This window comes from Pongo abelii, chromosome 1, assembly GCF_028885655.2.
Source record: "Pongo abelii isolate AG06213 chromosome 1, NHGRI_mPonAbe1-v2.0_pri, whole genome shotgun sequence".
Taxonomy (NCBI): domain Eukaryota; kingdom Metazoa; phylum Chordata; class Mammalia; order Primates; family Hominidae; genus Pongo; species Pongo abelii.
The window spans coordinates 31,629,825-31,641,993 of NC_071985.2; the positions used below are offsets into that span (position 1 = coordinate 31,629,825).

Sequence of the window (12,169 nt, forward strand, 5' to 3'; positions counted from 1 at the left end):
CCCTCCCCTCTTTTGGAGACCCCAGTATCTATTGTTTCCATCTTTATGTCCATGTATACTCATTGTTTAGCTCCCACTTATAAGTCAGAACATGCAGTATTTGATTTTCTATGTCTGCATTAATTCACTTAGAATAATGGCCTCCAGCTGCATCCATGTTGCTGCAAAGGACATGACTTCATTCTTTTTAATGGCTGCATAGTATTCCATGGTATATATGTGCCACTCAATTTTTTTCCCTATCTATAAGTGCAGCACAAAGATAAATATGTATATGTATGTTTGTATACAAGTATACATTATTATTAACTATAATCACCATGCTGTATGTGTGCTGCATATATAACATGTATGTTACATGGTATAGCCTGAATTTTGTAGCCACCCCCACCACCACTCATGTGTTGAAGCCTAACTCTCAATGTTACTATATTGGATACAGAGCTTTTAAGAGGTGATTAAGATTAAATGATGGCATACAACAGTCTGTGAGTGCTGGGTTTTGAGCTAGAGTGGGAACATATTGCTAAGGAAATGCATAACATGGTAGAAACAATATCTTATATTTCCAGTGCCTAGAAAAAGTTCTAGACTAATAGATAAAGAGATGATGGGACTCAGGGACTTCATCAGCTCTATGAACAGAAGCCAGGAACAGAGATGAGATTATACCAGCTAAGACACCAAGAGTTTGAAGTAAATAGCGCAGAGAAAGCAGAAAAGAATTAAGGCCGATTGTGGGACTTCTTGGATTCTACAAGGACTGGACCACTATTCAAGGAAAGGGAAGAATGACCCCTAAGGGGATTCAGAGATCACTGGGGCTGCTACTCCTGCAAGAGGCCCAGGGAGCAGGACTGTTTCCTTCTAGGTTTCAAAGAGTGGGGCCGCCTCTCCAGATTCCGTGGGGCAGGATGACCCTGTTCAGTGCCTCTAGGGCAGGACCCACCCTTACAGGGAGCCATGTGGGCAGGGCCCTTGCAGAGAGACTCTGCCTCACCCACAGAGCCATCAGGATGACCCTGCCATCCCAGAGGAACTGGAGAGCAAAATATTGAACCAAAAAGGATTATTTTCAAGTCTTAACATGAAATAGAATTTGCCTTGTTAGGTTTTAGACTTCACTGAGACACATCATCCATTCCTTTCTTACAATTTTTCCCTTTTGGCATAGAAATATCACCCCTTTGCCTGTCCTACCATTGCATTTTGGAAGCACGTAACTTGTCTGGTTTCACAGGTTCACAGCTACACAGGAAGTTTGCCTCAAGATGAGGCAAGTTTCACCCATATCTGATTATATGGTATTTCTTGGTAGTTCTTTGTTTGTTTTCCCACAGCTTTACTGAGGTATAATTGACAAATTAAATACACCAGCAGTAACTCAACAGATTACTTTGGTTGTATGGACATTTTAACAATATTAAATTCTTTCAGTCCATGAACACAGCATATCCTTGCCAATACATGTTATCTTTTGTCTTTTTGTTAATAGCCATTCTAACATGTGTGAGGTTATATGCCATTGTGGTTTCTATTTGCATTTCCCTGATGATTAATAATGCAGAGCATCTTCTCATATACTTGTTGGCCATTTGTAAAAATTGTATATATTTACAGTGTACAACATGATCTTCTCATATACATATACATTGTGAAATGATTACCACAACCATGCTAATGAACATATCCATAAGATTTAGCACAGTTATTTCTATTTTGTGACAAGAACACTTAAGATCTATGCTGAGTCATTTTCAAGTATACAATACATTATTAATTTTAGTCACCATGCTGTATAATAGATCTCCAGAACTATTCATCCTAATTGAAACTTTGTGCCTTTTGACAAATATCTCCTTCTCATTTCTCACCCCTACCTCCTGCCTCAAGTCTCTAGTAACCACCATTCTACTCTACACTTTTGAGTTTGATTTTTTTCAGATTTCACATAAAAATGAGATCATGCAGTATTTGTATTTCTGTGCCTAACATTTCAATTAGTGTAAGATCCTTCAGGTTCGTCTATGTTATCACAAATGACAGAATCTCCTTCTTTTTAAAAGCTGAATAGTGTTCCAATGTGTATATCTAGTACATTTTCTTTATCCATTTGTCCTTCAATGAATAATTTGTTTGATTCCATATCTTGGCGATTTTGAAAATGCTGCAGTAAACATGGGGCTGCAGATATCTCTTCAATATACGGATTTCACTTCCTTTGAATCTATACCCAGAAATAGGATTGCTGGATTTTACAGTACTTCGATTTTTAATTTTTTGAAGCACCTCCATTTTCCATAATGACTGTACTAATTTGTATCCCCACCAATAGTGTACAAGCATTCCATTTTCTCCACATCCTTTCCAATACGTTATCCTTTGTTTTTTTGGTAATAGCCATTCTAACATGTGTGAAGTTATAGCTCATTGCGGTTTCTGTTTGCATTTCCCTGATGATTAGTGATGTTGAGCATCTTCTCATATACTTGTTGGCCATTTGCATGTCTTCTTTTGAGAAATGTCTATTCCAGTATTTTGCCCATTTTTAAAAGAGCTTATTTGTTTTCTTGCTATTGAGTTGTATGAGTTCCTTATATATTTCAGATATTAACTCTATCAAATGTATGGTTTGCAAATTTTTTTCCTATTCCATAGTTTGTCTCTTTATGCTGTTGATCATTTCCTTTGTTGTGCAAAGCTTTTTGGTTTGATGCAATTCTATTTGTCTATTTTTGCTTTTGTTGCCTATACTTTTGGGGTCATATCCAAAAAATAATTGCTTAGACCAATGTCAAGAAGCTTTTTTCCTATATTTCCTTCTAGTAGTTTTACAGTTTCAGGTCTTAATCTAGTTTTAGTTAATATTTGCATATGGTGTGAGATAAGGATCCACTTTCATTCTTCTGCATGTGGATATACAGTTTTCTCATCACCATTTGTTGAAGAGACCATCCTGTCCCCATTGTGTGTATTTGGGACCTTTGTCAAAGATCAATTGAGCATAAATGTGTGCATTTATTTCTGGGTTCTGTATCCTATTCTATTGTTTGATGTGTCTATTTTTTATGCTAGGACCATGTTGTATTGATTACTATGACTTTGTAATATAATTTGAAATCAGATAGTGTGATGCTTCCATCTTCAGTATTTTTGCTCAAGATTGCTTTGGCTGTTCAGGGTCTTTTGTGGTTCAGGAATTTTAGGATTGTTTTTTCTTTTCTTCTTCTTCTTCTTTTTTTTTTTTTCTCTTTCGAGACAGAGTCTTACTGTTTTACCCAGGCTGGAGTGCAGTGGCATGATCTCAGCTCACTGCAACCTCCGCCTCCAAGGTTCAAGTGATCCTCCTGCCTCAGCCTCCTAAGTAGCTGGAACTACAGGGGGGCACCACCACACCCGGCCACCTTTTGTATTTTTAGTAAAGGCAGGGTTTCACCGAGTTGGCCATGCTGGTCTTGAACTCCTGATCTCAAGTGATCTGCCCACTTGGCCTCCCAAAGTGCTGGGATTACAGGCATGAGCCACCCTGCTTGGCCAAGGATTATTTTTTCTATTTCTGTGAAAAATGACATTGGGATTTTGATAGGGATTGTATTGACTCAGTTGATCACTTTGTTTATATGGACATTTTAACAATATTAAATTCTTCCAGTCCATGAACACAGAATACCTTTCCATTTATTTGTGTCTTCTTTAATTTATATCATCAGTATTTTATAGTTTTCAATGTACAGATCTTTTACTTCCTTAGTTAAATTGATTCCTATGTGGGATTATTATCTTGATTTCTTTTTGGAACAGTTCGTTGTTAGTATATGGAAATGCTACTAATATTTGTACATTAATTTTGTATCCTGAAACCTTATTGCATTTGTTTATTACTTCTAACAGTCTTTTGGTGGAGTCTTCAGGGTTTTTAATATTTAAGATCATGTCATCTGCAAACAGACAATTTTATATCTTCCTTTCCAGTGTGGATGCCTTCTCTTTCTTTCTCTTGCCTAACTGCTCTGGCTAGGACTTCCAGTACTATACTGAATAGTAGTTGTAAGACTGGGCATCCTTGAGGCTGGGTGTGGTGGCTCATGCCTATAATCCCAGAACTTCGGGAGGCTGAGGTGGGCAGATCACGAGGTCAGGAGAAGGAGACCATCATGGCTAACATGGTGAAACCCCGTCTCTACTAAAAATACAAAAAATTAGCCAGGCGTGATGGCATGTGCCTGTAGTCCCAGCTGCTTGGGAGGTTGAGGCAGGAGAATTGCTTGAATCTGAGGGGCAGAGGTTGCAGTGAGCCAAGATTGCGCCATTGCACTCCAGCCTGACCGACAGAGCAAGACTTCATCTCAAAAAAAGAAAGAAAAGAGTGGGCATCCTTGTCATGTTCCTATGATTTAGATATGACTTTAGACTTTAGAGAGGGTACTAAATGTATTAAGATTCTTGTGGCTTTTGAGATGGAAAGAATGTATTTGCATTCAAGAGTGCATGAGTTTGGGGGCCAGGAATGGAAGGCTATGAACTGAATTGTTTCCCTAGAATTCATATGTTGAATATCTAACCTGTAATGTGACTGTATTAGAGACAGAACCTGTAAGGAGGTGATTAAGGTTAAATAAGGTCATGAAGGTAGAGTCCTGCTCCCTTGGAATTAGTGCCCTTACAGGGAGAGATACAAGACAGCCTGCTCTCTCTCTGCCCAGAAAGAAGAGGTCATATGAGCAAACAGGGAGATGGTAGCTGTCTACAAGCCAGGAAGAAAGGCCTCACTAGAAACTATGTTGGCAGTTATCTCAGACTTCCAGCCTCCAGAATTGTAAGAAAATAAATGTCTGTGCTTGAAGCCACATAGTCTATGGTACTTTGTTGTGGCTATCTGAGTATAGACTAATATATCACATAAGTGCCACGTATACGTGCTGTACCTGTTATGAAAGTGCATATGACACTCAGGAGTTGCACATATACATATATGCATGTTAAATGTATGTTATACATTTATACATCATGTTTTATATAATGCTTGTCTTCTCTCCCCTCCTCTTTATTTAGCTATCTATAAACATACATACACAGATTGAGAGAGAGCAAACAAGCCCTGATCTCCATGCCCGAGAGTTAGCTTAACTCCATTCTGTGACCTCATACTCAAACCCTGCTCATATGCCAATGCCAATGATCCATGCCTTTGATCCTAGGGCAGTTAAGTTATAACTAAGTCATAAAACTTAAGAATACAATACTGAAAAAAAAAATCTTACATAGGTCAGCAGCACCATCTTTACCTAAAACAGCTATAAAAAATGTTGTTACCATAAAGGACTTAATTGTAAAAAGAATATTTATATTTGCTCTAATTAATGTATATTTCTAGCTTTTAAAAAGGAATAAATTTTTAAAATGTGTTGTTAACTCACCTTGTCACAGATCCATTTCTTAGGATTTTCACTTCGGAATTGTTCTTTGTAAGAAATAGGAGCATACTTGCTTGATAAATGCATTGATGGGATGTACTTTTCATTTTTATGGTATGAAGAAAATGGCAAAAACCTGAAAGAAATATTTAAGAGCTATTCTTAACTTGATTTCTAGAGACATTTGATTTTTAAAATAAGGCTTTGTAGAAGTACTATAGTACAGTGAAAATGATACATTATTTAGAATCAGAATACCTAGATTCCATTTCAACCTCTGCCACTGATTATCTGTGTTAATTACTTCTATTAATCTTTATTTTCTATTCTTCAAATGGAGATACTAAAATGTTCTTCACAGAATTTTTGCGAGTCTCAAGTATTTTATATATAGAGATAATGTTAAATAGTACATTTATGAATTAATTATGCCAAAAACTCAAAATTCATCATATAAATGAAAATGTTCTTAATTTAAAAATAGTATCCCTAAATCAAAAGGACAGCCAATACAGTCAATTCTCATTGAAGTAGGCTTTCTTCAATTTTAAATCACTTGAATAATGGTGGCATTATTGGTAGCAGTAGCAGTTATGAATAATGGGGTCTTCAAGCCAGCCAGACCTGTAATCACATCTTAGCTTTGCTTTGCTAGCTGTATTACCCTATGCAAGTTACCTGAATGAGCCTTGACTTCCATATAGGGTTATTACAATGAATGAACAACTTAATTTATGTAAGGTATTTAACATGGAGGCTGAAAAGAATGTGTCCAATAAATAATGTTGGTGCTAAAAGCGGATGTAAAAATCGAAGGAACCTGTTGCAGCAACCATTATCATTATCATCATCATTATTACTTTAGATATTTTTATGATCAACAGAAAAGACCAAACTTTTAAAACCCATATAAACTCTCACAGAACATCTAAGATTGTGATATGCTTTCAGTATAACCCAGATCCCTCACCAAAACACACTGAAATAAGAGTAAATAAATCTTTTTAAAAAGTTATAAACCTATAAGAAGAAGTAGGACAGAAAATAAGAAAGAATAATTGAAAATACCAATTAATTTTTAGCAGGTGGAAGGAAGATAGAAAATTCATAAATGACACAAAAGAGTTAAGAAAACTGAAATCTAAGTGCCAGAAGAATGAGATGTCAAAGAGAAACAGGGCAATTTGTCCTGCAGAACCATGGAAAAGCTCGGGAACTAAATCTACAGTTATTGCAGAAAGTGAGAGAAGGAATGAAGCTGAAAACAGCTGAAAGTCTATGTAAGGAGTAATGAAATCCCCAGGTCCATGTCCCAGTCCATGTATCCATCAGAGCCTATTCTCAGAAAAATTTACACCAAAAAGCTCTAGTCTCAAGGAAAGCAGGTACAGAGGAAGGCTAAGGGGAGGCACCAAATGGAATATGTAGATTTTAATCCAAAGACTGGCCATTGAACTCTTCCCTTGCTTGTCTCTTAAATGCACTGGCAGCTTGGACTTATATCCTTCAGAAGACTGATTGCATCTTCTGAAAAGACATGACAGTTCTCAGAGAAACGAGTTCAAATATCAACAATTTGGGGATGTTTTGATTAAAAAGCTGTATCAGAGTATAATAAAATCTATCAAAAAGCCACTCTTTTACACCCATAGAGTTTCTAATCTAATTTTTATTTTTTCCATTTTAATATAAACTTAAGAATGGTTTACCAGTGCGAAAATAATCAACGTGGAGGAAGGACACAAATCCAAACATATGGAATAAGCTAGAGGAAACAGACATCATAATGCAGCAAACAGGAATAAATTCAGAAATTTTTAACACATATAATCAAAGGAGATATGGTATTAATGAAATAAAAGTTGGATGCTTTTTTAAATAAAAGAAACATTTAGAGAAAAGTGGGAGCTCTGGGAAATAAAAACTATAAATAGCAAAATAAAATATTCTCCTGAGAAAAATATTCTGAAATTCAGACTTAAAAAAAAAGTTGAGGTTCAACATATATTTACTGAGCCATTACTATATGCCAAAATTTTCACACAGATGATCTCATTTAGTTAAGATAAAGAAGGGTGTTTTTAAAAATCTAAATTCAATTGAAAGTTATTATTTTTGCCATTTAATAAACTTAGAAAAAGTAGCATTCTTTCACCAATTTTAATACCTCTCTGCAATTTCTTTTTAATATTTATTAAGAAATTCTTTCTTAATATTTTTCCTAAGAAAATATTTTCTAACACTATTTAAAATAAAAAATAAACAGAATACAGAGCTTTGAATTATACAAAGTTACAGAAGCATGTATTACGTATGCTCTTGGGAAAAGAGCTCTCATATAAGATAGATTATGGTCCTTCCAGTGCCAATTTGCATGTGGGATGGACATCACACACAAAAAAATTAATGTGGCCCCAATGTCCCTGAGTATACAAAGGAGGTGCTGTGAGCCGGCTGCTGCACTTACAGTTTTTATCACTTCTGAATTGCATTTTAATGGTACATTTTTCTTTGTGTCTGAACAAAATTTGCCTTCTCAAGGGAATGGATGGCTGAGATGACAAGGCTGGAAGACTGGGTATTTCCCTGCTCATGAATTAACTCTACTTTCATTTAGCCAACATGTTTCATGAAAGTAACATATAACATATATATTCTTAATTGTACATATATATGTGCATGTATGTATATTCAAAAATATTTAGATATTTTATAATCTTTAAATAACATTTATCTTCAAATTAGGAAAAAATTAATTCTCAAATCAGATTTGCTCTATAAAGTATAAATAGCTACTAACATTAAAAAATCACTTTGGTTTATAGTAAAATTTTACATAATTATCAATTACTTTAAAACGATGTTCTTTTACTAGTTTTTAATATATACTCAGTTGTGCTTATGCTTACAGTGAGTACTTTTCAATTAACTAAACTTCATGTTAAAGAAAAGTAATATATGTACTTACCTGTTTTTTTTTTTTTTTTACAATCTTATCAAAGACATAGATCTGGCAAAAATTCTTGAAAGCAATGTAGAGATATAGTGGTATATACAAACAAGTAACAACTTGAATGTCTGGGCAGTTACAGAAGAATTGGTAGAGGTCTCAGGAAGCAAAAATTAAAAATAGTTAATTCGCTTCCAGGAAAATAAGTCCATTGTAAATATATTATAAAGTCTTTCTTTTTTTTTTTCTTTTATTATTATTATTATTATTATTATTATACTTTAGGTTTTATGGTACATGTGCGCAATGTGCAGGTAAGTTACATATGTATACATGTGCCATGCTGGTGCGCTGCACCCACCAACTCGTCATCTAGCATTAGGTATATCTCCCAATGCTATCCCTCCCCCCTCCCCCCACCCCACAACAGTCCCCGAAGTGTGATGTTCCCCTTCCTGTGTCCATGTGTTCTCATTGTTCAATTCCCACCTATGAGTGAGAATATGCGTTGTTTGGTTTTTTGTTCTTGTGATAGTTTACTGAGAATGATGATTTCCAATTTCATCCATGTCCCTACAAAGGACATGAACTCATCATTTTTGATGGCTGCATAGTATTCCATGGTGTATATGTGCCACATTTTCTTAATCCAGTCTATCATTGTTGGACATTTGGGTTGGTTCCAAGTCTTTGCTATTGTGAATAATGCGGCAATAAACATACGTGTGCATGTGTCTTTATAGCAGCATGATTTATAGTCCTTTGGGTATATACCCAGTAATGGGATGGCTGGGTCAAATGGAATTTCTAGCTCTAGATCCCTGAGGAATCGCCACACTGACTTCCACAAGGGTTGAACTAGTTTACAGTCCCACCAACAGTGTAAAAGTGTTCCTATTTCTCCACATCCTCTCCAGCACCTGTTGTTTCCTGACTTTTTAATGATTGCCATTCTAACTGGTGTGAGATGGTATCTCATTGTGGTTTTGATTTGCATTTCTCTGATGGCCAGTGATGGTGAGCATTTTTTCATGTGCTTTTTGGCTGCATAAATGTCTTCTTTTGAGAAGTGTCTGTTCATGTCCTTCGCCCACTTTTTGATGGGGTTGTTTGTTTTTTTCTTGTAAATTTGTTGGAGTTCATTGTAGATTCTTATAAAGTCTTTCTACACTGAGTACATGTAATATTATTTTATTATTATATACATATATATGTATTTTCCAAATAAGAACACTAACAAATTACATTTATTGTTTTTCTACCTTAAAACTCTCTTTAATATTTCTCTTTTTCTTAAAGTCCTACTACTGTTACACATAACTCTAGGTTTTCCATCAATGCATTTATTTCACTGCCAGATAATTGAAATCTTCAAATTATGAACCTCTCTTGCCTATTGAATCAAGCCTAAATTCTCCAACCTAGCTTTCAAGCTTTTTCTAATGCACTTGATCTCTTCAGGCTGTTCAACCACTCCCTACCTGCTGTTCTCATGATGCCATTTGCCTTTCTTCTCCCATCCTACCTCTATGCCTTTGTTCATGCTCTTCCTCCTGAAATGCTCATCCATGCACTACTCCTCTTTCAAAATCCACTTTAACATCCAGCTGTCCTAGGTGCCTAATCTACCACTCCAACTAACGCTGATTTCTCTATTATCTAAATATTTATTCATTGAACAACTCTTTTTTTTTTTTTTTTTTTTTTACGGAGTCTCGCTCTGTTGCCAGGCTGGAATGCAGTGGTGCAATCTTGGCTCACTGCAACCTCCGCATCCCAGGTTCAAGCGAATTCTCCTGCCTCAGCCTCTCAAGTAGCTGAGACTACAGGCACATGTCACCACGCCCAGCTAATTTTTGTATTTTTAGTAGAGACTGGTTTCACCATGTTGTCCAGGATGGTCTCGCTCTCTTCACCTCGTGATCCACCCACCTCGGCCTCCCAAAATGCTGGGATTACAGGACTGAGCCACCGCGCCCGGCCTCATTGAACAACTCTTAAATGAAATAAATGTATATACTAGGCATTTTGAAAAATACAGGGCTGGGCAGGGCAGCTCATACCTGTAATCCCAGTACTTTGGGAAGCCAAGGTAGGAGGATCGCTTGAGGCCAGGAGATCAACATCAGGGCAACAAAGTGAGAATTCGCCTTTAATAAAATTTTAAAAATTAGCCAGGTGTGGTGTTGTGCACCTATAGTCCCAGCTACTTGGGAGGCTAAGGCAGGAGGGTTGCTTGAGCCTGGAGGTTAAGGCTGCAGTGAGCCGAGATTGTGCTACTGCACTCCAGCCTGTCTCAAAAAAATAAAAAAAAAAGAAGAAAAGAAAAGAAAAACACAATGGTATAATGATGGAAGATGCAGTATACCTGAAAGGAATTCACCTTCTAGCAGGGGTATGAAATGGGACAATAAACACAAGTAGAAGGTGATAAATTTTGTGATGGATGTATGGACAAGAGGCAATTAATGCAAAGAGAAAGATTTGTGTTTGCATATACATGTGTGTGTGAGGGTATGGGGAATTACTGGCAGGGAGATGGAGGGTGCGGCATGGAAAAATTATCTTCCCAGACCATGTATGCCACAACTGAGTATTGAAAGGCTAGCAGAGTTAAGAATCTGATGAAAGCTACTTAAGGTGGGAAAAACAACATAAGCAAATACATGTAGGTGAGTTAGAGCATAAAAAGGAATGCTGAAGAAACTGAAAAGCATTCAACATAGCTAGAAAATTTGGTTCTTGTGAAGGCAACAAAGTAGATCATGAACAGCCTTAGTGGAGACAAGATTGCCCGTGAAAACAATCCATGGAGGCTGGGCGCGGTGACACACACCTGTAATCCCAGCACTTTGGGAGACCAAGGCGGTGAGGTAAGGAGTTCAAGACCAGCCTGGCCGACATAGCGAAACTCTGTCTCTACTAAAAATACAAAAATTAGCCAGGCATAGTGGCGGGTGCTTGTAATCCCAGCTACTCAGGAGGCTGACGCAGGGAGAATTACTTGAACCCAGGAGGCAGAGGTTACAGTGAGCCAAGACTGAGCCGCTGCACTCCCGCCTGGGTGACAAGAGAGAAACTCCGTCTCATACACACACAAACACACACACAAAAGACAATCCATTGACAATAATATATTACAGATTGATATAAACTGTAAAACATTTTTATTTTTACATATGTATGAATTATGACTGCCCAATAGGATAGTTATACAATCTGCAGTGGATTCTGCCTTAAGTAAATTATTTCAAAATAGACATTGTGATAGAGATTTATAGATATCAACAAATGGCTATGGAACAGGTAAGTCTCAAACATCAAACATGTCCTAGATCAGCCCCCTCTCAGTTGAAGAGCTCCCAGCGCAAACTATGTATTAAACATAAAACAGGATAAAGGGATACTCTATTACAAGTCAGGAATTTGGTTCCAGACTGTAATACATTCTCCAATGAGCTATACAATAGCATACAAATAGTCCTTTCATCTAGAATAGAGGTAGGAGAAATAGCAAACTAGAACAAGTTTCTCTAAAAATTTATAGCAGAGCTTGTATAATCCTCCACTTTGTCTATTTGTTTATTTAAAAAATTTTAAAAATAGAGATGCAGTCTCATTATGTTGCCCAGGCTGGTCTCAAGCTCCTGGGCTCAAACAATCTTCCTGCCTTGGCCTCCCAAAGTGTTGGGATTACAGGCATGAGCAAACCGCGCTCCGCCAATCCAACACTTTCTAATGTGAGGACTGCTCCTGGACCTGCCCTCAGCATCTCAACAGCTAGCAAAAATCAGAGGTGAGCTTA

At 36.8% G+C, this 12,169-nt stretch overlaps 1 protein-coding gene and 1 long non-coding RNA gene across 8 annotated transcripts in view; one reads left to right on the forward strand and one right to left on the reverse strand.

The window, feature by feature from the left end:
- SPATA17 (spermatogenesis associated 17) overlaps positions 1 to 12,169 on the reverse strand; it is a 231,316-nt gene that overhangs the window by 59,115 nt on the left and 160,032 nt on the right. For 6 of the 7 annotated variants that reach the window (XM_054520381.1, XM_002809449.4, XM_054520376.1 and 3 more), the window contains exon 9: positions 5,418 to 5,550. In XM_054520381.1, coding sequence (XP_054376356.1) covers positions 5,418 to 5,550 — 133 coding nt within the window. Of the gene's footprint in view, positions 1 to 3,259; positions 3,320 to 4,315; positions 5,551 to 12,169 lie in introns of those variants that run through there. The other variant, XR_008509902.1, reaches the window with a different exon arrangement.
- The window catches only part of LOC103889935 (uncharacterized), a 68,902-nt gene that overhangs the window by 18,408 nt on the left and 38,325 nt on the right, over positions 1 to 12,169 (forward strand). The window lies entirely within an intron of this gene.